Genomic DNA, 26,349 nt, shown 5'->3' with positions numbered 1-26,349 from the left:
CCGCCGTCCGGGTGCTGGAGCTCCCCCTCCACGCCGAGTCTGTGGGGGGCGGCTGGACCCCTGCGCCCCGCGGGACTGTGGCTGCAGAGCCCGGCGGAGCGGAGCTATAGTCCGGCCTTTTGTCGATTTAAAAGCCAAGGGGAGGCTAAAGCTGTCTCCGTAGAGCTGCAGGCAGTATGGGGCTCTAGATCTTTCAGCTTCCTAAATCTGGTGTTTGTTGCCGGATCTCAACTGTTTAAATCATAGCTTTAGGTTTCAATGTGTTTGTAAACGCAGGTGATTAAAAAAACCTGTAGTTCTGCGTTCAGATCTGGCTGCATCCTGGTCTCATTTTGTATAATCAAAATGCTCCTAGGAGGAGGGCTTCTGTAACTGTTTGCTCTGTTCTTCTTCCCTAGTGGAATGAGATAATAGAAATTTTTCGTGCTGGAATGCCTTTACGGAAGCATCGGTGTCGCTTCAAAAGCTACGAGCATTGCTTCAAGGCCTCGGAAGCAGTGGACTGTTTACAAGAACTGCTTGGCTCTAATCAAAACTTTGGCCCAGAAGTGACTCGCGATCAAACAGTTAAGCTCCTTAAAAAATTCCTGAAAAATCATGTTATTGAAGATATTAAAGGAAGATGGGGCAAAGAGGACTTTCAAGATGATGGCCATTTATATAGGTAAATCTCTATATAGCAACTGAAAAATTTTGCTTTTTGGAAACTCTTGTGCATTGGTCATACAAGTGTTTTTGTAGAATGCCTTTGAAAAGGTGTTAATGTGTCTTCCTCCTCTTCCTTTTAAAGACCTTGGTTTTTTTAGGGATAGGCAGCTGTCATAATTTAATGTTTGACTTGGGTTTGGGTTTTTTTTTCTTGTTTGTTTTTGAATATTTTTAAAGGGCACTTTAAAAATATTTTAGTCTGTTACGTTCTATAAATACTAACAAAAGTTTTGCAGCTTTTACAAGGTAGTTAGTTCTGTTTGCTGATTGTAAACATCAGGTTTCTCAATGTAGGAAGAGTGCATGTCAAGAAGACACTGATGGAAGTGAGAATGCCATTGAGCATCCAACTCCAGTTGTCCTCTGTCTTTGTCTTAAAAGAGACAAAGTTTTGTTTGCTCATCCTCAAGGATGCTTTCTTACTTATCCCTGTTTAGCCTCTCATCTGGTGTCTTGTTAACAGAGGAAAAGAGTTTTATTTGTTATGAAAGCTTAGCAGTGGCTTCTTTGACCTCTTGTGAACTCAGTTAAGGTTTCAGTGTCCACAGGTTGCAGGTTCTGAATATCTTGTAGTGTCCTGTTCAGTGAAAAAGTAGTGTAAAAATGACCACTACTTTTAGTATGGATTTAATAACTTATATCACTGTGAATTTTCTTTTGAGAAAGTAGGAGCAATTTTAATGTAGAGCAACAGGGAAAATACGTAAGCAATAATGCTATGTTTCTACTTATTATATCTATTATTATATACTCAAAGAATTTTTATGTATTAATTTTCTGGTAATGATTTCTTAATATTGTCTTTGTGAAAATATATGTAGTACTGAGTTTCCACTTGATGCAGATGAAGCCAGTTTTTCATTTTGATCTGTGATCTTAACTAGTTTGTTTGTAGAGTGTACCTAAGCTTTTTTGCTCTCTAGTGAGTACACCTGTGCTGTAAGTGCACTTGCTCATTAGTCTCCTAATTTTATTTACCAACTTGGAACACTTTAAAAGTAAGAGGTATGTATGATGAAAGTGTTTTACTTCATCATAAACAAACTTTGGTCAAGATGCTTCTTAAACTGTAGTTCAGTTGATTTACAGTCGGATTGTATCAGATTTGTATTTAATTCCAGTAACAAATTAGCACCGATTCAACTTTGTTCTTTATGATACTGCATAATATCTTTCTGTAAAAGTCGTAGCTGGTTTCTAGCCTACTTTCTGAAGAAAACTACACTGAAAGCTACAACTTCTCTGCCAAAGAAGTTAAATATTCAAACCAATTTCAATCAACTTTAATGGAAGAAATTTTGAATAATTTAGGGGGAATGAATAATGAATGTTCTCTCTAAGCTTAGCTCCATAAAGAGAAATTACATGCAACAATTAATCCAGAAAAATGTTAAATTTTAGAAGTTGGGACTCAAATTTGAAGGACCCAGTGTATTAAAGGACTTGTCTCTGAAGGTATGGTGAGAAGGCCACCCAAGAAAGTCTGTTGCTAAGTATCTCAAAACAGTATATGGTTCTGCATTCTCTGAGCTGAACATGACCAAAGGCTGGGAAAGTATGCTGAGGAAGTATCGGGTATGTTTGTCCCATTCTTAAATTATTTTCTGGCCATTTGCTTATGGCTGCTATAGAAGAGCAAGATATTGGGATAGTTTACCTGGTCATTGAATAGTTGGAAAACAGGCATGGAAGACAAGAAGAGCTGCAGAGGATCTTATGGCTTATCAGAAGACGTCGGCCTGGAGAAGGTTAAACATAAAGGAGTGGTGTGGAGCGGGCTTTTTACTTGTTTAAATAGAGTTAGAAAAGCAGTTGGATGCTGATACAGCACATGGTGATTGGTGTGTAATTGGTTTGGTATGTCCCTAGTCCAGTCCTTCTCTGCCTATTTTTCTTACGACAGAGCTACCTGTGCAGTTTTTTTCACTGGTGCCATAGGTGTTGACTATGTTGTCTCCTTTCTTTCTGGGTGTTGCCTCTTTGTCAAAAGATTGAATATGGGTTTTGTTAACTGCTGGTATTACGCTGTATCTCTTTGGTTGGGTTTGTTGTGTTTCTGTGGTTGTAGTTCATGTTTGTTTGTTTTGCATTGGCATCATGACGCATTCAAATGATTTTGTTCTGTTCTCCTTTGTATTTTCAGCCATGACTTCCCCATGCTGCAGTCTGTGGAAGTTGGTTGGGTGAAATATTTCTGTGCTTTTCATTTCCTGTGTGCTTTGCCTAATGATCTGCTATTGGACAAGAGAGCTCTTTTGTTTTAGGTATCTTAATAATGCTTTTCCTCCATCTCTCATTCAAAAAATAACTAAGTTACTAATGGAAGAGTTTTCTTTTTACTAAAACTGCACACCTTTCATGTGTCTTGAATTGGAGACAGCTTTTTACTATTGGATTTGGCACATAAATAAGCTATGTATGTTACTCATGGTTTGGGTGTTTGTCTTTAAGTATTAAAACATGCTTTTTTTCTATTTTTGTAGCTAAACATCTGTTTTACAGCCTGCCTTTATTCATGTATTTAGTGTCCTGTTAGCTCCCTCTGCTGGACTTTTCTAATGTTACTTTGTAAATACTACTCTCACTGTGTTGTACCAAGTTGCTTTTAATTCCACTGACAGTGCTTACTCCGGAAAGTTTGTTGCTATAAATTCCTGTGTTTATTTGCTGTAACTGTACACTGTGGTGGGCAGCTGTGTCATTCATTAACTTTTCAGGTAAGTGTAGTTGTCTGCTCTTATACTCTGTGGAGTGAATGCAGAAGAGATGTTGCCAAATGTTGATTTGCCTGAGAGTATTTGGCGAATATTAAATGTGAAGGTGAGCACTAGTGTGGTTTCTAAAAATAGCAAAAGTCTGTGTGTCCTGACTTACTGTCTCAGTGTAGTCTACAATAATAAATGAGAAATTACGGTTTTGGAAGCTGTAAGGCTTTACTTTTTTTTTTTTTTAAATACAAGCAACAGTGTTAAAAGCAAAACGGTTAGGACTCTTGCCTTGCTAGTAAACTTCTGGGAATTCAGCTGTGGTACTTGTTATGCCATTGATACCAATGTTAGTTTACCCTGTTCTCTACCAATTACCCTGGACACAAACAGGGCACACTCTATCTCCTCCTTGTATAAACTCCTAAAACTAATGTTGCTGGCTGTAAACCATGCTAATTCTGACATGTCAACCTTGGAATGCTCCTCAGTTGCTAGCTCTAGGTAACATTATTCTGTTCATCATAAAATTAGAGTCTTTTCATTGTCCAGCCAAAAATTTGTCTCTGTTTAGATCTTGTAATGTTACCTGGAAAGGGGGAAAGCACCTCTTTTTTCTGCTTGTAAGAACTCATTCGCTTACTGGTTGGCTGAGAATCAGGGCAGAAAATGGCATAAAGCTAAAAAATTATGAAGAACTGGAGGGGGAAACATGGAACTGTTAAGAATACTGTAAGGCAAAGGAGGAAAAAAAAGGCTGCAGATATTATAACATTCAACTGTAAGAAATAATGAATATCTCAAAAATAGTTGAGAACAGTCAACAGCTGAACATCTGCAATGTAATCTGGATCACTTTTAAAAGGCAGACTAAGCCTTGCCGGATTGGTGCAAGGTGCTTATTACTTCTCCTCAGGGTTTGTCCAAAGGAAGTGATATCTCCCTGTGTTGCAGGGATAATGTTGAAAACCATTGTGGAATAAGCCAAATGCGCTCAGTGTGTGGTGTTTAACACTACTGGACTAAGAAAACTGCAAGAAAAAAATAAATTAAAAAATAATTGAATGTTGGAACTGCCTTGAGAGACTGGGGTGAAATTTTATAGAAAACTTGAGCATTTCTTGAGCATGAGAATCTTTCTGGTAGGATATAAATGCATGCTATCCAGTGGTGTACAAGCTCTTGTTGCATGATCAAAGATATAACTGTCTCTTACATTCTGATTTTAAAAAGTGAGTGAGGCTGAAACAATTCATTGAACCACCAGAATTTAAGCATCTAAAACCTAGGAGTGCAGGTAAACAAGATATCTTCTGGAGCAGTCTGATGATATGTTGCCATTGAACTGATTTGTCTTTCTGATGTGCTACCATTAATTCTTTTGTACATGCTCTGACCTAAGTTTGTCAGTAATTTAATTCTGGTCAAGCTGGAGATGTGACTGAGCTGAAGGTGATCTGGGATAGTTTGTTTTCCTTGTTTTCTGCAAGGGCTAGTGTAAGGTTTATTTCTGCTAATTTCTTCAAGGCACTTCTTGAAATGCCTTAGAAAGTGAATGATTTTCCTGTACAAACAGCTGGAAAAAGACTCCAGAAAAGAACTGCAGGATATGATATTCGCATAGAAAGCATGTAAACACAGAACATGGTAATGTGGACAAAATTTTACGTGGACACTTGCATGCACACTAATTAAATCCAGGTGTTAGTCATGTGACTTATGTAGCTTTGCTTTAGGAGATGCATGCTAGCAGTGCACTTGACATGGGAAAAATCTGCCCATGGGTTTTTCAGCAGAATCAACATCTCCCAGTGAAGAACCTGAGTCAGTTATCTATGCATAGGCAGCTGGTGCCATTTGAGATGCACTGGGGTATCAGACATTCACCCAAAGCTCAGCTATGTCATGGGATGTACAAAGGACCTGACTGTTCTGGAGCAGCAGATGGTGGCCAAACAAGACACTGTAGGATGTTTTACATGTCACTCAATGCCAGTCTTCAGGCAACTAAGTCACACTGTTAATGTCTGAGGCATTTTTTGTATTTTTGCATGTGAATGCCTGCTGCAGTTTTGCATTACATATAGAATAAGATGGAGTTCAGAGGCTTTAAAAATATTCTCTAATTGTAGATTTCCTCCTTCCTCACCGCTGAAGCCATATCCAAAGAAACCTTCATGTGGAAAGGAAATAATTAAATTTCCAGACTGGAATGAACCAAAGGCTGGCACTTCTCAAGAACACATCCCAGTGAAATCAGTCACAATGGTAAGATATGTGTTTTTCGTTTCCTCAGATGTAAACATGTTTGGAAATTAAAACTGAACTAGTAATCTCTTTGTGGCAAAAAATGCTTGGCTGTAAAATTAAATGAAAAAATACTTTTATTTTAAACTTATGTGAAGTAAAGTTGTTCTTAATGATTTGCTGGAGGTGTTGGCTTTAAGTATTCTTTCTGCTACTGATTATGATGTCCTGAGCATCCTAAGTTCTGCATGGCTGTATTTGTCAGTATGCTTGCATTCCATTTTGCTCAAATTGCAGTAAGGCATTTATTATACTAGAAGACAAAATAGTTACTTTACTGTCACTTATACTGTAACTCTTATTCAGACACTTCATGTAGCAGAATATATACAGTACTAGTCCCTTCCTAGCTGCTATGAGGTTGTCAGTGATTCCCTTTTCATAAGGAATATGCTGTGGCTAGGAAGAACTAGTCTTGGTTACCCTTTGTCAGCGTCATGCTTTAAACCCAGATAGTGGCAAATAACAGGGAGCTGCTCGCTCGCCCTCCCCCCCCCAAGGGGAAGGGTAGAGAATTAAAGTAACAAAGGGAAAAGAGACTCACAAGTTTGAGATAAGAACAATTTAATAACTAAAATACAATGAAATTGAAAATAATAATGATAATAATAGTAATAATAATATACAAATATACAAATGAGTGATACCCAGCACAACTGGTCACCACCTGATGACTATGGCCCTGCTCGTTCCCAGCTAACGATTCTAGAGCAGAGAGTCACGAAACCACAATCCTGGAAAAGAGAGAAGCGTCCAAGAGAGCTTCCAGATAGCCCCTCATAATATACTGGTGTGACATGCATAATATGGAATATATGAAATATTGTCCAATTTGACTCTCAATACTAAACCTAAGATTGAATCCTAGGCTAGTAACTGGGGCTGTGCTCCCTCCCAGCTTCTCCTGCACCTGCAGACACTGGCACAGCAGAGAAGCTGAAAAGCCCTTGACTGTCCTGGCAACAACTATAACCATCAGTGTGGTACCAGCCTTCTTCTCAGCACAAATCCAAAACACAGCCTCACACTAGCTGCTAAGAAGAAAGTTAACTCTGTCCCAGACAAAACCAGGTCAGTGAGCCTGGAAAATCATTCTGCCCCCCACTTACCTGTATTGATCCAACCTTTGTAAAGTTGTTGAAAAAATTGTTGCTTTTATTAGCAAACTAAAATTGTATCAACCCTTGCCACTCGGACATCTTAAAAGCCTAGGCTTCTAGAGTTAGGTATACTCTAAGCCCTTCCTCCAGTGTATCTTGTATGTCAGTGTTCTCGTATTTTGTGAACTCTTGGGACTTCTTTTATAATTTTGGCCTTTTTGTTAATGCTCACCAGTGCAAGACAATAGCCTTGGATTTCTAGGTGACCAGTAGTCTGTTTGGAAAAGTAGCTCCTACTATTCTGCTGGACATCTGGACATCCTGAATGAATGGTTGTTCCAGATTTGTAATCCAATTCCTTATGTGCAGATCAAGCGCACCTTTCATGTACAGCAGGCTTCTGAAGAGGAAAAAACGTGGTCTTTAGAACTTCAATAGTATGTAGAAGATTAAGAGCAAGCAAAGAAAAGATGGTACAAAGACAAGTAAAGAGAATAGAGTATTTTAGTTACTGAGCAAGTATTTGCTGCAGTTTTAACGTGTTGCAGCCTCCAAATGCCAGTTCTAAATTTCCATCCAAGCATTCTGGCCTGATAAGAGTTACCAAAAGATTGCCTGTATGCATCTGACATAGATGCGACAGCATACAGTCTGGCATAGCTCATAATCTCTTTCATTGGTACTTTTTTGTTAATATAGTGGACTGTAAGTTGAAGTAACTGAGGTCAAGGAATAAGGTTCTTTCTGCTAGCTCTTTTTGATAAAGGTATAGCTTCCACTGTAATGATGAAGTAGACAGGTAGCTGAAGGTCATTTCACCTTAAATTAGTCAGAGCACTTTTTGGCTGTGTGGATTGATAAGCATGGGTCTGTGAGGTGAAATACTGATGTGAAAGACCAGATACTGACTTCAGAGGGTGCTACTTGTTTCAAACTAGCTCTAGTCTAGTCATGGAATGACAGATGATTGGAGTAATTGACAGTGTTTAGAGTAAGTGCATTCTTGAAGTGCATTTTGTGGTTTGGTTGTGATCACAAGGAATACTGTTAATGTGCTTTAGGACTGCTCTGTGATGTAAATCAAAGAACTGGGAATAATTAGCAGTTTTGCCTTGAAAAAAGTACACTGCTGACACAAACTGTATGATCCACCCATTGACACGTTGATGACAGTCTTCAAGCATCGAGCTTGCATGTGAAGGTTGATAGTAGTCTCTTGCATTCTCTGCTTTACTTTATTTTGTTACAATGGTGGACTAGATCTGAGGGGTGTCTTCAGCTGTAGCAATTAGCTTTTACTTCCTTCATGTATAAAATCTGCTAATGAACTTAATGTTTAGTTACAATTGGTATATGCTGAACAAGGATGAATATCAGTCCTTAGTATTTAATAATTCTCCAACAGTTTCTCCATAAGCAGATGTTTAGTATTAGAGTGGTAGTTGAAAACAAGTGAGTTAAACTGATTTTAATCATGGAGAGGGTCTGAACACAGGACTAGAGGCCATTGAGTCCTGAACTTTAATGGATATTCTGACACACGTAATTTTTCAGCTTTGGACAAGTTATGTAAATGAGAAAAGATGCTGCACATCTGTGAAACCTACACACTCACTTGCATCCTGGAGACTTCTGTGGAACTTGGGAATATTTAAAATACTTATAATAGGAAGCAGGCTGTACTATAAGTATATTATACTGTTTAATACTTGAAAAGCCACCAGTTAATGAGGAGTGTTTTTTTCTGATTTCAGAACTCTGAAGTGTGGTACAAGCGGCACAGTATAGCTATAGGGGAAGTACCGGCATGCAAACTTGTATTCCGCAGAGAGCTAACACAAACAAATATAGAAGAGATATGGAAATCCCTGACTTTGTCACGGTGAGTATACTTGTGAGTCATTTGCTGTTAGACTAAAGCTATGTGGTAGGTAATAGCGTTGTCCATCTTCTCTGGTAATGCTTGTAATTTCACTCACTCACCTTTCATTGCTGCCATCAAAGCCGTAGTGGCTAGACTAACTATACCCCTTGTTATTTGGCTAACAAATTCAGCAAATAAAGTTTGCAAAGAAACTTTATTGTGCTTAATACCTTTTGACCTCTTCCTGATATGTTATACGAGTCCTTCTGTTGTGTGGGCTCTGTCTTGTTTAACCACTTTTTCCTCAGTCTTTGTCTTTTTTTTTGTTGCTATGAGATAGAAGCACTTCTGTAGAAGTGCGATATCATGAAACCTTTCAATGACAAGTACAATACTTCATTTGACACAAGAAATGGAGTACCTAATTGAGTGCTGAAGGCTTTGAGATTCAGATATTCTTTGCTATTTCCAAAAGGAATATCCTATGCAAAGTTTAAGGCATTGCTATAGACTATTTATGCGGGAGAAAAAAATAATATACACTAGTTATTTTTACAGCACAGTTGAGGCCTTACTAGTGATTACTTTTATCTAAACCTGACACATTGTATCTATGTAATAAAATTGAGGCTGAGGCGAGGGACTTCGGTGCCAGCACAGTTCACAGCTGTGTACAGGAGAGTTTCCTGAACTGGGGAAACCTCTGGGGGGCGGAGATACCCACTGGGAGCCTGCAGCTCATGTGACAGCAGCTGATGAGACCTGGTCAGGGCGAGCAGCAATGGTGGCCAAGCACCCCTACATATAAAAGAAGCCCCTGTGGAGCGCTAGTGACCAGGAGTACCACCATCAGGGTGGGCAAACAAGGCATGGTGAGGCAGGGAAGGAGCTGAAGCTCTGCCAGCTCAACCAGGGAGCAATGATATCCACCCAGCAGAAAGGCATGTCCTCTCTAAAGTCTGCACTCACCATGACTGGCACAGCTTCCCAGACAGAGCTCCAATGGTAACATGCTGCCACCCAGGTGTTGGGCTGCAGGGTGTTCCCTACTCTTACACCAGTATGGGCCTGTTGTGGTGAGTATACCTGTGGGAGGTGTGCTCAGGTAGAGGATCTGTGCTGCTTAGTGGCAGAGATGCAGGAGGAGGTGAGTAGGTTGAGGAGTATCAGGGTATCTGAGAGACAGATTACTGGAACCACACTCAACCTTCCCTGGGACAGGTGTGTCAGGCAAACAGGACACGTGATATGGAGGATTCCCAATACACTCTCCACCTGTCTGAATGCAGTGACTTAAAGAATAGGGAAGAATGGTGACAAGTTCCTGCCTGGTGCAGTAAGAGCATCTCCTTCATGACTACCCCACTTTCCCAGGTGCCCTTGCTTAACAGGTACAACTGTCTGCAAGTGCAACCAAAACAATGATAAGGACAATTGTCCATCTAGGTTGGACACTAAGGTTAAGTTGGCCTACACCCTGCATCAAAACGATTTCCGTAAATAGTCATTGTCATAGGAGACTCTCCTCTGAGGGGAACAGAAGACCCAATATGCAGACTGGACCCACTTCTTAGGGAAGTCTGCTGCCTCCCTGGTGCCCCGGCTAAAGATGTGAAGAGAAAGCCCTGGGTATGGCCCTCAGATTATTATCCATTATTGATTTTTTTTCATGTAGGCAGCAATGAATTTGCAATAAGAAGCCCAAGGGCAATAAAGAGACGTCAAGGCCTTGAGATGACTGGTTAAGGGATTAGGAGCACAAGTTGTGTTGTCCTGTATCCTTCCAGTTGCAGGGAATGATGAGGTAAGAAACAGGAAGAGCCAGCAGATCAATACCTGACTCGCCACACAAACAGGAATGTAGACAAAGCAGAGACATTTAATGCCTTCTTTGCCTCTGTCTTCAACACTGATGAGGGGTTCTGGGACCCCCAGAGGCCTGTGTTGGAAAACAACGACTGGGGGATGATAAACTCCCAGCTGACCCTGAAGTTGTTCAAGACTTGCTGCTCCAGCTGGATGTGCATGAATCTATGGGGCTTCATGGGATTCATCCCAGGGTAGTGAAAGAGCTGGCCGATGTCATCGTGGGACCTCTCTCCATTATTTTTCAATGGTATTGGGAATTGGGAGAGGTCCCAGTTGATGGGAAGATGGCAATTGTTGTCCCAATTTTCAAGAAGGCTAAGAGGGAAGACCCTGGTAATTACGGGCTTGTCAGTCTCATTTTAGTGCCTGGTAAAATTATGGTAAAGGTTAATCTGGGAGTTATTGAAAAATAATTGAGAAATAACACAAACATTGGTCATAGCCAGCATGGGTTCCCTAGGGGAAAATCCTGCTTAACCAACTTAATTTCCTCTTACGACAAGGTCACCCATCTAGTTGACCAAGGAAAGCCAGTAGATGTGATGGTTCTGGATTTTATCAAAGCTTTTGATACTGTCTCTCACAGCATCATTCTGGACAGAATGTCCTGCACACAGTTAAGACAAGTCCATAATATTTTGGGTGATCAATTGGCTGATGGGTCAGGCTGATAGCGTTGCAGTAAATGGGGTTACATCAGGCTGGCAGCAAGTCACCAGTGGGGTTCTCCAGGGCTCAGGTTTAGAGCCAGTGCTCTTCAATGTTTTAATAAATGATCTGGATGCAGGAATCAAATGTATCTTAAGTAAGTTTGCCAATGATACTAAATTAGAGGGAGCTGTGGAGTCCCTTGAGGGAAGAGAGGCCTTACAGGAAGAGCTGGATAGACTAGAGAGCTGGGCAGTCACCAACTGTATGAAATTTAACAAGACTAAGTGCCGGATTCTGCACCTGAGATGGGATAACCCTGTTTTCATGTATACACTGGGGGACAAGAGGCTGGAGAGCAGCCCTGTGGAAAGAGACCTGGTGATCTAGGTTGTTGGGAAATTGAATATGAACCAGCAGTGTGCCTTGGCAGCAAAAATGGCCAAGCGTGTCCTGGGGGGCATTGAGCACAGCAAAGTCAGCTGGTCAAGGGAGGTGATTAGTGCACTCTACACTGCACTGGGACAGCCCCACTTCACTGTGTGCGATTTTGGGTGCCTCAGTGTAAGAAGGACCTTGAACTATTAGAATGTGTCCAGAGCATGGTGACCAACATGGGGAAGGGTGTCAAGAGCAAGACTTAAGGGGAGCAGCTGAGGTCACTTGGTTTGCTCAGCTTGGAGAAGAAAAGGCTGAGGGGTGACATCATGGCAGCCTACAACTTCCTCAAGGGGGCACTGCAGGGGGGAGCTGCTGATTCCCTCTCTCTGGTGACCAGCGATGGGACATGAGGAAATGGAGTGCAGCTGCATCAGAGGAAGTTCAGACTGGACACTAGGAAAAGGTTCTTCACTGAGAGGGTGGTCAGTCACTGGAACAGGTTCCTTAGGGAAGTGGTCATAGCACCAAGCCTGTCAGAGTTTAAGGAGCATCTGGAGCTCTTGGTTGTACGGTTTAGCTTTAGGGACTCCTGTGAGGAGTAGAGAGTTGGACTCACTGATCCTTATGGGTCCCTTCCAACTTAGGATATTCTATGAAATGGAAAGGTCTCTTTTTCAGAATTGTTTCTATCCTAATATAACATGTTTTCTTTTTTCACATTAGATGATATATGAACTATGTGTTTATGTGTTTTTACAGATTACAAAAAGTCTTGGGTTTGGATTCTCTGGATGAAGTGTTAGACACAAAACTTGTGAATTCAAAGCATATAGTCCAAAATACATACAATGTCAACAAGCAAGGCATTGTCACTTTAGAAGACAAATCAAGTGAGTATTTTAGAAGTTTTCATTTAACTTTTTCATATCGTAGTTTACTGGTGTAAAAAAAGTATTAGTTTTAATCTGTATCTGTAATCTAACATGTATTATCTTTATACTTCTATGACTGCATCTATGCTAGAGTTTTTACAAAGTATGCCATTGTTGTCCTCTGACATCCCAATAGTAAGAATCGGTGTTTATTCCATGTTTACTCTCTTAAATGTATTCCTGCCTTAGCAGGGTTGAAAGATGAATGTGAAAGAACACAACTTTTAATTTGTAAAGATAGGGATATTATTCACTTCAAGCTGGCTTTGTTGGCCCATCCCTTAACTGACTGGAGCATTTATATGAGGGAAATGTGTATTTAAAATTGGGAAAGAATAAAAATGTACACTGAGGGATGCTTAAAATTTCTCAGTTTTGAGTTTTCAGTCAATGTGTTTTGAAACTAGTACTGAGTTTAAAACTGCTTTTACATCATGGAGAAAGTAAAGCATCTTTGCTGCTGTGATATATCACTTACAAGATTACTGCCACCGTGTTTTCCAGAAGATTTGTAGAGAAGTGAAACATGAGATTGGAACCTGGTTTGGTTAGTGAATGAAACCTCCTCCAGAACATGTACATGTTCATTTTAAAGACAATTGGAGCACCTCAAGATATTAACTTCCTCCTTGTAGAAAGGACAGAACTGAATGTATGAGTGCTTTTCATCATCTTCAGTGCAAAGTGAACACTTCACTATAATGCACTAGTGAAGATGTAGCTTGAACTAGTTTGGCTGATTTTTGCAGGGCAGGTTAAGGATTTGTGGTATGATCCATTTTGCTGATTGAGGTGGAAGAGCAGTAGGTGTAACTTCTTTATATTGATTACTGGAGGTACTGAAGTGTAAATGTAATTCAAGCTAGATCCTACATAAAGATATAGCCTGCCTTTGCAATCAGTCTTCTATATATAGGAGGAGCTTCTTAAAGAATTTTCAGCTTCACTTTTATCTTACAGTATAACATTTTTCTCAGTTTTTTTCTCCTTTTAATTTCTATCTGTTTCTCTCCTATGCAGAGGAACTACCTCACTGGATATTATCAGCAATGAAATGTCTAGCAAATTGTAAGTAAATTCAGGAAAGGGAAAAAAAAAAACAACAGCCACAAACCAAACAAAAAACCCCCCACAAAATAAAAAAAAACCCTGTAAAAATCAATTGAACTGTGCCTTTATGGCATCCAGTCCCATTTATATTCACAGTCAATATTTTTTCTGATCATTACTTTAAACAAATTTGGAAAAGATCAGCCAGCATATGTTTTCCTGTCAGTGCAGCTTATTTAAATGTAATAATAAATAACCATAATAAATAATATTTTTCCTCTACTTTATGTTTTCACTAGACCTATTGGAAATAGATCAATTCAATAGATCAGTACAATTTCACTTATATTTTGAAGAATGAGTCTAAGTTTTGGTTTTTTTGGTTTTTCTTTTTTTCTGCTTGAAGCTGCATTTTTATTGGCTGGACTAGAAAATAGCGATCTGGTTGGTGGATGCAAATAAATTTTTATCTTTTTCCTTTGTAGGGCCCAGCTGCTCAGATTTGAAGCAGCCTACATACTCAGGATTTGAAAGAGATGTCTTCAAAACTATAGTGGACTACTTTAGCCAGATGAAAGAACCTCTTCTCACATTTCATTTTTTCGATGTTTTTGTTAGTGTGTTAGGTAAGTAGTTTGGGATATAATGAAAAAATTATTCTTTTGAATTAACTTCCTGGAATTAATTTACCATACCCAGATAGTATCACTGCTCATTTGTTTAGCACCTGTCCTGTTCATTCTACATAGAGAACAGTTTAATATTTAAATCTATTTTGTATCACAAGGTGGTTTTATTCTTATGTCTTTTTGATCATGTTAGTCCAAAAGTGTTTCATTGCTTGTCTTTATAATTTTTAAAGGCCTCTCTTCATTGCTTAGCAATGCCACACCTAACAGATGGATTTTAACGTATTTTTCTTTTTTTTTTTACAAATGCCTACGCATCTTAAAAACTCACATAAGCTTTTAGAAATTGCTTGTCTGAAGTCTAGATTAAAAAGGATTAGGGCTCTAAGGACTGTGTGTTTTTTTTTTTTTTTTTTTTTTTTAACCCTGGCAATATGACATCTGAAGGAAACTGAAATCCTTCATTGCTTAAACTTAGAATAGACTTTAACTAATCTAGTGCTTTAAAGAAACAACAGTTGAATTATTATCTATAACTTTTTTAACAGTTCACTCTGTGTCAAATTCACCTATCCTGTGGTTATAGATGGCCCATGGAAAAACAGTAAATGTGAAAATATTTGATTTAGGTTTTATGGTTACATTTCAGAAAAGAATTGAAAAGTAAGCACGCTTTATCGCATGTCACTTTTTACTGAGCTTCTTTAAATGGGAACAACATTGCTTTTAATAAACTATTGAGATGAAAAAGGACTTCAGAATAACAGTTTTGTTTCTGGAATTTAGTATTTTTAGACTTTGTTACTTGAGAATCTTGCTTTAAACTGACTGTAGTTCCTTTTTTGCCTTTTTCATAGACAACAGATATTCTTGATAATATCTTTAAAAACTCTTCGTCTCCTTTCATACTCTCTTTTTGCTTGCTTTTCCATTGTATTTCTCACCTTTCAGGTTTTAAGAGAGTTTTACTATGCAGTATTTCACAGATATAAAAATAAGAAGAAAGAATTCATGTCAATGTTTATGTAGAAATGAAAGGAACTTATGCACTGTTTAAAAGAAATAATTTTGTGGTCTCTTTCACAAAAAAATGAGGTGTTAATATGGAATCCTTCCTGACTAGCAAAAATCGATCTACACAAAAAAATCATGATAATACATCCTTTCCAGGACTACTTAGTTTGTTTTCCATCTTCATACCTATACAATTTACTTTAAAGTACTGGCAGTATATGTTTGAAAATGTCATGCTTCTCTAGAATTCTTGCCTAAACAGCCTCCTGCAGACACCTAGCACAGGTATTTGAATCTCTAAAAAGTTGCATTTGGTGTTAGCGGGACGGTTTGGGATACCTGGGTTAGGCACCCTCAGTGACTGGGGGATGTGGTTGGGCTAGATGATCCCCGTGTGTCTTTTGTACTTTTTTTGATAATTCAAGACTATGGTCCCTATCTAATCAGTGGAGAGAGTTCAAGGAATTCAATATACCTGTGAATATAACCTAAGAGCTAGGTGAAGCCTAACTCCTAACCTCAAAACTGCCTATAACCAGTAGTAACAAAATAAACAAAGGCAGAGATGCACGATTTGCAGTTGAGGTGGCAAGGTCTTCTCTAACCACTCAGGCTCTTCTAGGATTTGGTCTGTGATTCTTGGGGGTGGGGAGTGAAGGGGAGGAGGAAGGGATTTTTTGGGGAAAAGTTTTGGGTTCTGCTCAATATATAATTAAGTCTCAACAATGAGGCTAATATACAGGCCATTATGAAGCTGAAGGTGAATGTAGAGGATAATGCATGCTCAATAGAAGTCTATTTTGGAAAGTGTCAATGCTACTACTGAATCCTGCCTGAGAAGCCGTAATTACTTAGCAAGTTATGCATTTACAAAATATGGAAAAGCAGATCCATGTCTGTAGTTACATTTCTGTGTGTTTTAATGGAGTATGGCTTGCTAAATTGGTGGTAATTCTGAATCTTAGGACATTTATAAACCAAGATTTCAGTCTTTGAGTCTTTGACTTTTCATATTACTACTCTCAGGGAATTATCTTTCCACAGTGATTATAAGACTTCTTTCTTCCTTCAGTGGATAAGCTTTCTGTTTAGTGGAAGACTTCACGAAACAGCAAAGGAAGTGTTACTGGATGATATTTTCAGTCATTTGAGGCAGTCATGATATGATTTATATATGTCTAAAAGCCCGTCTTAAAACATAAGAAATATTTGCAGAAATCATAGGTGGCTTTTGTCACCATATCAAGATGCCTCACTTGCTTCTGTTTTTGAATGAAGACTGTCTAGAGCACTTCTTTTCCAAGAGGTCGTCTGAAATTAGTTTTCAGAATAGCTAAGAAAATAGGACTAGGGTGTCTGTGTGATCATCAGATATTTTACCAACTTGGCAAGATTAAACTTGCTCTTTGCACAGGTTATAACAATTTTTTTATCTCATTGAGGGTGGTTAATAACTACCCTCAATGAGATTTGTACATTATTTCTTTAGGGCTTCTTGTAGACATTTCCATTAGTGTGCTTGCCGTATCTTCTTATGAAATTAGAAAAAGCTTTGCTTTGAACACGAAATTAATTATAGTGCTTTACTATGATTTTTGTGGAATACTGTCTGTTTTGGCTGCCCTGCTTACTAATGCATACTTTTGTTCTTTTTTGATAACAAACAGCTTCCACTTTTTACACAGTGTGGAATTGACTGGCACAGTGGGTGAGGGGACAGCAGTGGATGCTGTTTATGTTGACTGTAGTAAGGCTTTCAACACTTGTCTCCCATCACATCCTCATAGGCAAACTGGGGAAGTACAGGCTGAGTAAGTGGGTAGTGAAGTAGACCAGAAATGGGCTGAACTGCAGAGCTCAGAGGGTTGTGATCAAGTGGCACAAAAGGCAGCTGGGGGGTCAATCAGTAGGGAGTACACCAGGGCTGATAACGGAGCCAGTAGTGGTTAACACTTCATTACTGACCTGGATGGTGGGACACTTTGTCCTTGTTTAGGTCTGCCCTAAACAACCATGCAGATGATACAAAATGGTAAAGAGCAGTTAATGCAGCAGAGGGTTGTACTGCCATGCAGAAGGACATTGGCAGGCTGGAGAAATAGGCAAACCGGAATCTCATAATGTTTAACAAAGGGAAATGCAAAATCCTCTCCTGAAGAGGAATAACTCTGTGCACCAATGCATCCTGGGGGTGTCTGACTTGAAAGCAGCTTTACTGAGAAGGACTTGTAAGTCCTGGTGGCACTAACATGACCGTGAGCCAGCAGTCTGTCCTTTTGGCAAAGAAGACCAGCAGCATCCTTAGCTGCATTAAGAGCACTGCCAGCAGGTTGAGGGAGATTTTTCCTCAGCACTTAGTGAGTGAGTTCAGTGGAGGGCCACAAAAGTTTTTAAGGGCTTGGGCATCTGTCATATGGGTAGAGGCTGACAGTGGAGACTTTTTCCTGGAGTGGGGGAGTCTCAAGGAAGATCTTATTAATGTGTATAAAAGACTGATGTGGGAGGAGTAAAGAAGAGGGAGCCAGACTTCTATCAGTAATATCCAATAACATGACAAGAGGCAATGGGCATGAACAGAAATACAGGAACTTTCATTTCCTTTTTCCTTTTTTAAGAGAAATTGCTGTTAGACTTCAGTCATGCAGATGACTTTTGTTTTATTCTGACGCTAGTGCTATTTAGGCAAATGTGTAGTAGATGCTTCCTTCACTGAGCCTTAGAAACCCAAAAGAGGATGACATTTTGGTGGTGAGACCTTTTTATAGGTACCTAAACTACTATTGGATTCTACTGTGCCTGTCCAGTCCTCACATTTCTCTGCCATGCTCACATTCTGTGTTTTCTCAAGAGTTTGTAAGTAGGAGTAGTCATAGATTTAACTTCTATACGTGTGAGTGACATGTCAGTATTGTCATAGCTGTCATTGATGCGTAAGCACGTGTTTTGTTTAGATTCTCTGATGGCTGCCCCAGACTTTTTTCTTAATGTTGCTACATCTGTGTATAAATCGGAGATGTGTCTAGAGCTGAAGGTTATAAAAAAAGCACAGGATGGACCAAAATGTTGTAGTTTTTCACATCTAGTAATATCTAGAGTTGCTTATGGCTATTAATATCTCCCAATGCTTCAGAAGGAAATCTTGTAAATAATTAAACAAGGTGCCTAGGGATATCTTCCTAGACTCTTTGGGGAGTGGATTTCTAAGGCAGCCTTGAATGAGTAGGAAACGAATTTGGGGAGACAGATTGAGAAATGCTATGTTAAATGTTACAGAAATACATGTAATTGAGTAGCGTTGCCCAATCTCCTGATCTTGTATAAACCAGGTCTGCTGCAGAAGCACAGCAAGGCTGTAGAAGCTCTTCAGATATCTTGTCTCCTGCTGCCACCAGAAAATAGAAAGAGACTTCAGCTGTTGGTGAGGATGATGGCAAGAATTAGCCTTAACAAGGATTTGCCACCTCTTTCTGAATCAGTGAGGACCAGAACCTTGGTACGTATAGTATAAGGCAAAAGGTCTAGACAAGGCTTTTGAAGTAGCACGTATGAAAAATTCTTAAAAGTGTACAGGAAATAGAGTTTGCTTGTTTGAAGAACAGTTCATGTCTTCTAGCTATGTAGAAAGCTACTCTAAATTTGAATAAATTGCGATTTCTTGGCAAGTTGTGAGCAAATAAAGAATTTGCTCAGAATTTAGAGGTTTCTTTATCTTCCAAAGTTAAATTACTGCTGATTTCACTACTGAGTAAAAAAAAAATAAAACATGGTAGATGAGGTCTCTAGAGTTCTTTACCACTGCAGACAGTGTGAGAGAAACACACTACCTGTTTCAGTCATAGTTAGAAATATGTAGCTGAATGTTTTGATTTCACTATTTTCAGCCACTTAAAAAAAAATTCCTAACAGCTTATTTCTGTACTCTTTTTTTAATCATTAAACTACAGAAATCTTAAAGTAATTTTAATCAGATTTTGACAAAGCCCTATTTTTTGCTATTGCTCTTTCTGCAGGGCTACTTGTAGAGTTATCACTGATGTTTACAACATTTTATTATAAAGTTATTAAGCATAACTCTCGGCAGTTCCAACCAGCTAAGAACATGTGTTTCTTTTGGTTAATTTTCAGTCCTTTTGCAAGAAGGGCAACAGAAAACTCAGTTGGAGAGCAACTCCATAAAAATTCTGTAGTAGCATTCATAAATCTAAATTTGCTCTATAGCAATTAAATTTTTAATTAACTATGAATAGTTTTGATTAAAATAATTACTTTCCTGACTGCTAAGGTTATAATTTAATTAACTGTAAATGGTCTTTGATTAAAATAATTATAAGCTAACTGTTATTTTTATAAATTAGTCCTTTACAGTCCAAGTATTTTGTACAATGTTTTAATTCAGCAGTGTAGTCTATGGTACATTACAGAAAACCCTGATTGCTTTCTGTACTTTAATGTTAAAAGTGACTGGTGCACAGAAAGAAAACTCTTGTAACTGACTGTTTGAGCATGAGACTGCATGAAGTGGGCTGGATCTAAAATTTGTCTTGATGATTGCAAAATGATGGTATTAGGTTTTCCTTCTGGTACTTAACTTCTATTAAATTCTTGTGTTATTTTTAAAATCTCAGAAATATTTGTGCCCTGTTTAACTCGAAAAACCACGTGAAGTGGCTATTTGGCAAAGCCTTGAATTCGGGCATTCTAAGTCTAAAGTCAGGGTTAGGAAGTGTATATGAGGCAACAGCCATCTTCAGTCCACTCAGATAATGTCACTGTACACAATTTTTTTTTTTTTAATATTGAGTAGAGTAAGCATTGTGCTGTTAAAGTCTTTTTTCTAAAAGATCAATTTTAGAGACAGTCTGTTTCCCACTTCCCACCCTCAAACAGAAAAAATATACAATAATGACTTTTTTTTTTCCCTCAGATGGTTCAGGCATTTTCCCGTTGTATTCTCTGCTCAAAGGATGAAATGGACTTGGATGAACTGCTTGCTGCTAAACTAGTATCTTTTCTCATGGACAATTATCAAGAGATCTTAAGTGTTCCTTCTGCCTTAAAATCTTCTATAGAGGAACATGTCATACATCTCCAGAGAGTCCAGGTACGTATCTAGTTAAAAAACCTCATATGTCTCTGTACTTCTAAGTCAAATTTATCCTTTTTGCCCAGAAGTTCGACAGTGCTTAAAGGCATTGTTCTGTCTCTGCTAGTTTATGAAGAGCTAATTAATTTTGACTGCTGATATTCAACCATAACTATGTGTTTAAATGAAACTAAAGAGATCTTGAATGGTTTAGAGGTAAGAACTCTAAAATATGTTTTCCTGTTGGTCAGCACTATCTTCTCCATGGAATGGGCAAACTATGTGGTGGTGAGGAAAACTGTGAATGATTAAAACGTGTTTCCATTAATGTTCTGATTTTCTTTCAGAGCTATTCTTACTTGCTCTGCATTTTCATAACTCTTTTTCTTTCCTGATACCATATTTTGTTTAATTCAAATCTGCTTTTTAATTCTTCCTTCTTGACTTCCTACTAAAAAAAATAGCTTTTAACTTCTCCAAGATTTAAACAGGCTTCCTTTGTGTCATGTTTTTTTGACTTACTAGAACTCACTCAATTAGTGCAGGAGATAGGAGATGGAATTTTGGGTCTTTACTCCACATCTTTTCTACTTATGACTTTAGGTGGTCGATTTGATTAAGCCAGTTTTTGCAAATTTATTGCAGAAAACATAGCTGCTCTTGTTTTACTCTTTGTTCAGATAAAATATGCTGGAGCTGATACTGACGCAACTTTTCCTCCTCCATCGTTTTGTCGACAAATCAGTACAGATGAATTTGAATGCCAAAGGGCAACAGGCTCTCAAGAACCACTGGCAGCTTTATTGGAAGAAATTGCAATGAATAAAAAAATATCTGTGAAAGATAAGAAGAAGCAGCTCAAGCAAGTAAATAAAAATTCCTCCACAGTCTTTATTTTTAACTTAAAAAGTTTTATGAAGTCTTAGACATGTAGTTCTCTAGAGAAATATTGTGACTTTAAATAGTAGGTACGCTTGGGGATTTCTAACTTTTTAATTGTCTAGAATAGGGGTACTGTGATGAATCAAGCCATATTAGAAAATATCACTTAGTTTTCTATATAGAGGTATAGAAAGTCTATTAGAGAAATAAGCATTTTCCTGCTCCAGAGGTGGAGGTAGCACTTTAATAGTTTTTTTTAATATTACAAGTTTGAGTGAATTCTTCGTTTAAACTGATATGTTTTTCTAGTTTCAGAAATCTTACCCTGAAGTGTATAGAGTACGATTTCCTACCCCTGAAACTGAAGCGGTGCTATTTCCAGAAAAAACTAAACAGAAACCACCAATACTGATGTGGGCTTTAAAAAAGCCTTTTCAACCATTTCACAGAACCAGAAGCTTTCGGATGTAAATCATTTGAAATACATCACCAAACTGAGTTGGAGCATGTTGTCAATGGATCTTGTGCAAAAGATGCCTAAGCAGCATGTAGTTACTCAAAAAACTACTGGGGATACTGCCAAGATGGTAGAAAAGGTCAAAAGAACAGGAGAGTATTGAGGGGATAGAAATGTGAGCCATTAGCAGTATTTTTGTAAATAATTATTTTTTTAAATTACTGTTATTTAAAACAACACAACCCCCCCAAAACAAGCTCAAGGGGATTAATCTACATCAAAGTGATAAAGTACACTTGGTACAGTTGTTGTAGTTTGATTTGATAATAATTTCAAGGTCTAAATGTATTTGTCTGTAATGTATTGTTAGTAACTAGTTAAATGAGTACTGTGTAAACTAGGCTGTGTTTGTTCACATATAGCTTAAAGAGTTAATTTGCTGTACATGCTTAAGTATGAAACACTGGATTTTGTTTTGCTGTTGTACACCTTAGTGCTCTTGATACGTAAGATTTATTTTGGAAAACTGTAAAAACTCATTCTTAATTTTGTGATTCATGTGATGCATTAGAGCTTGACTCATCACTCCTGTTAAGGAGAACCATTCTTTTAAGTAACCCAGTCTTTTAAGTCTTTTCGCATATGCTCTTACTAAATATTGCCATACAAAATTGGATGCTTGATGTTAGAACATATTTTACCAGAAAAATCTGAAGCCTTGCGTTTCCTCTGGAAATGGAATTCAAATATTAAAGAGAGAGTGATGCACACATGTCTTTAATTATTTTGTTTGTTTTGTGTTATGAAATCTACTCTACCTGTAACTTGATGTACTTCATTCTGACAGCAGTTTTGAGCTATTAAACCGTTACCATTTTCTGATATTTATTTAGAGTGGTGATTTCATCTTATCCATTAGAGATTTAAAGAGCAGCATTTCATACCTTATTGAATGTTAGAGCAGTCTGTGCAGGAGACAAGACAGCTGACAACACATGTCTATCTGAGATTTTGGGAAGCAACATGGTGACCATCCTGTAATGCAGCATTGACAGTATTTTCACTTTGCTAACTTCGTAACCAGTCAATAATCCTTAATGTGTACATTACAAGGCTGTTGGTTTAATATGTTGGAATATTTCTTGGGCAATGTGATTCTGAATGGTATATGTTTCCATGATCAGTTTTCACACATTGGTTACACTTGAATTTATATCAAAAATCTTTTTTTCTCAAGCAAAAGTGATATAAAAATGTACAAATTAAGTGATATAAAAATGTACAAATTTCTTTATAAATAATAAGAAAATATTAAAATTAATGTTAACAGTAGTCTGAGGCCACTTCTTACCTTTTGTAATGGGTCTTCAAGGGTAACATAACCTTTTAGATATGTCATAGTATTGTCTGTATGCTTACGTGCCATCAAAGTCTATGACTCAACAACTCATAGTAATTTGGTTACAGCACTAATCCATGAAATATAGTAATGAGTAAGGCTAGCTGGAAATCAAGTCTTGCATAAAAGGGGAAACACGCCTGAAGTGTTCTTTGACATCAGTTCCTAACTTGCAGATGGGAAGTAAAAGCCAATCTATTTGCTATTGGAAATAACCTCACTGCCTGCCAATAAGCCTTCTACCACCATGTTGAATTTTTTCCCCATTGTTACTTCTAAAAAATTTGTAGCCTTCCTGAGCCTATTTTAAACAGTAACTGGAGTTTGCTCATTAGTTTCCATGAGGAGAAGTTTAAAATGTGTCATATGTTTCTATGGATCAATTCTACTTTTGTTTCAAAGAATTATTTCCCTGGCTGTGGTAAAAACAAAACAATTGAGTCGGTTTGCTCACAATTCCCAAGCCTGCAAAAAAATACCAGCACAAAACGTCCTCTAAAACCTTGAAGGGAGTGTAGGGAGGGAACTTCATCTGAGATCATAATCTCAGAGACTGAATTTTAACTGTTGCCCTATCTAGGGAGACACTTAAGAAAGCTTATGTTAGTAATAGAAGATGTGTGACTATTGCTACTGCTTATGGCTCTTCCTTGTCCCATAACTGAATCAGCTGCAAATATGCAAGACAAATACAGTATGAACATAGAAGTAAGTTTGCCTATTCCTTTCAGGGTGGAGGATAGAAAAAGAAAGCTTGAAAGCTAGTTCAAAGAGGACTGTGGGCTTGATAAATTGTCTTATAAGAAACACAGGTTCTGTAACCCTAAGCTATAGTCAATAGAAGCTTCAGTTTTGATATTAACTTTCTCAGGAATTTAACCTTTACTTCTGTGTTAAAGCCCTGAATTGTCTTGTGTTGCCAAGACTGAGCAACATGGGCCCTATTAGATTTGTTTCCCTTGAAGCATGAGGACCACAAGCCAAACATTATTTTGCTTAACCTAGTGGCTATTTTCTGAAGAGGCTCATTAAATGGAGTACTACCTGGCATTCTTTTAAAACACATCAGGTGGAAGACTCAATAAAGGTAGAAAATGTTGTTTCAGCTGTTTTTTCAGTCTGCTTAGACAAATGTTTGTTGTCTAAGAGGAGCATCTGAAATATCCACCTGTAAGCTCATATGTAAGTAGGAGTTATTTCTGGCTAAATTTTGACAATGCTGTTTAACTCTTTAGTACTGAAACTTCTGGTGTAATGCCATTAGCTGTCATGGTACAGTTAGGATTTTTGGACAAGGTCTTTGAGTAGAAACTGCTATTGTGGGGGTGGTTTTGTTTGGTTTTGCAGTGTTTTTTTTCTTGTTTGGTTGAGGTTGCTTTTGCTTTGCTAAGTTCTTTGCCCCCAGCAGAGCAATCTCTTTTCCCTCACTCCCCACCCCACCTTGAGCATAACCTCTTTCCTGACCTATTGGTTCCTAGTGACATATCTGTGACAGCTTTGCTCCAGCACTTCCTGAAAGAGTGAAGAACTGTAGTTATGCACTGTTATTCAAGAGGATAACTGAGAATAATCCAAGTAACCGTTATCAAATAAATCTGATGGCAAATATGGACAAAAGAGTGGAAAAACCGATACAGAATCTTAGTGGGAAAACCTAAAGCACAGTAATATAGGTAAAGCTTAATTTCATTGTTTTAATTCTTTATAGAGAGTATACTGTCTTGCATGGCAATCTTGCTTTTTTTTAGTGATGGAGATTACAAGTTTATTTTATAATGTGTGTCAGTTTTTGACTGCTTGCAATTTTTCAGCAAAAGTGGGATATTTATGTAGCAGATTTAGGTAAACTGACAATAGACATATAGACAGGTCTTTTTTTTATGGATTCCTTGGAAGTACTGATGGAGCCATGGAAATGGCTGAGAATTATGGGTACAATAGGCTTTTTATGGCATATCATTCAGTAGCATCTTATAAAATTCCTGGATAATGTCAGTAAGTGTTTAAGTGATTAAGAAATGCCTAAATGTATGCACAAGGGAATCATGATGGAGCTATTTTGTATGGGTTTTTGCAGGAAATCGGTACAAGATTTTCCTTGAGGATATGAAAATAAATGCAAAAATAACTGCTAACATCATTAACTAATCTCATTAGTGTTCTCAGACTGCTCAGTAATAGTAGGGTCATTAATATAGAATGTGAAGGCTGAAAATGAATTCAGACATGGTTACTTCAAGGTTATATGCCTGAGAACAAGATCTGTAGGTCATGTAAAAAAGTAAAAAAAAAAAAAGAGGAGGAAAGACTGTTCTGGAAAACTACATCTCTGTAAAAGGTTTCTCCCACAGGGAACAAGGCTTCCCAATATTATGCTGAGGCAAAGAGCTAACGTGGTTCTTCAAGGTCTAAATTGGAGGTTGTTACACAAAATCAGCTGACTCATCTTGTGTGACCTCTACACTCAGTACTGACTGACTGACACCGAAAAATTGCAGTTTTTGCAGCCTTTGTAAAACTGTAGATGATGCAAGGTGAGTATTCGGAATTATTTCGTTAAACTGAGAGTTTGCATTACTTTAGTCTTTCCCATTTATGAGAAACAAGACCACGAGTTCAGTCTGTGGTGTAAATTCACACAAACAAGTGCTTGGTAAGCAGCAAAGACTTGAGTCAAGAAGAGACTAAACTCAGTGGATGGAAGGTGGAGCTAGATATGGTTGGTTTGTTGTGGTTTTTTTTTTTTTTTTTATGTTGAGGATACTGAATGATGGGAATGTGATGAATTTTAACTTTTCCTGGTGTCTTCAGAGTGAGATGTCTCTGGTGGATATTTACTGAAATGCAAATAATTTAGCTCAGGGCAGGGTTAGCAGAGGGGCAGCATAGTGACTCGAGATTTGTGGAAGACTGGACAAAATCTTGGGGCTCCTCAGTCTTTCCATGCTATGGATTTTCACATGTGAGTCACATATCTGTTCAAATTCCTTAGCTTCACTCAGTGACTGGATAATCAGGAGGTGATGTGAAACAGCTGATTCATCATTCTTCTCTTGATTTTTGAGGCAACTAAAGAAAAGAACATTTGTTACTTTTGCTCTTCAGCCAAACCCCAGTGAGTATAGGCAAAGAGGGGTCACCTTTTGAGTCACCAGGGCACAGCTGCTTCTGGGGATAATGAAAATCAGCTCTGTTCTGCCCAGCACTGTGATCACAGAGGGTGAGGTATGTCTCTGGTGTGCTGCAGTTGCTTTGACTGGGACTGAGAGAGAGAATAAGATAGATAGGAATCTGATCTGATGGCTGTATGAATTTTAGTAA

At 38.2% G+C, this 26,349-nt stretch overlaps 1 protein-coding gene across 1 annotated transcript; it reads left to right on the top strand.

The window, feature by feature from the left end:
• Window positions 1–398: 398 nt before the first annotated feature.
• Window positions 399–21,643, top strand: DEPDC1B (DEP domain containing 1B; the record flags this gene model as incomplete). Its single annotated transcript, XM_010084997.1, has 10 exons — window positions 399–664; window positions 5,546–5,681; window positions 8,575–8,702; window positions 12,342–12,472; window positions 13,535–13,582; window positions 14,050–14,190; window positions 18,534–18,700; window positions 20,132–20,308; window positions 20,971–21,156; window positions 21,482–21,643. Coding segments are annotated over 10 exons (1,542 nt in total), but the record flags the coding sequence as incomplete, so codon positions are not given.
• Window positions 21,644–26,349: the final 4,706 nt, after the last annotated feature.

This window comes from Pterocles gutturalis, unplaced genomic scaffold, assembly GCF_000699245.1.
Source record: "Pterocles gutturalis isolate BGI_N339 unplaced genomic scaffold, ASM69924v1 scaffold25350, whole genome shotgun sequence".
In the NCBI taxonomy this organism is placed as follows: domain Eukaryota; kingdom Metazoa; phylum Chordata; class Aves; order Pterocliformes; family Pteroclidae; genus Pterocles; species Pterocles gutturalis.
This window is presented reverse-complemented; position numbering and strand designations above follow the sequence as displayed.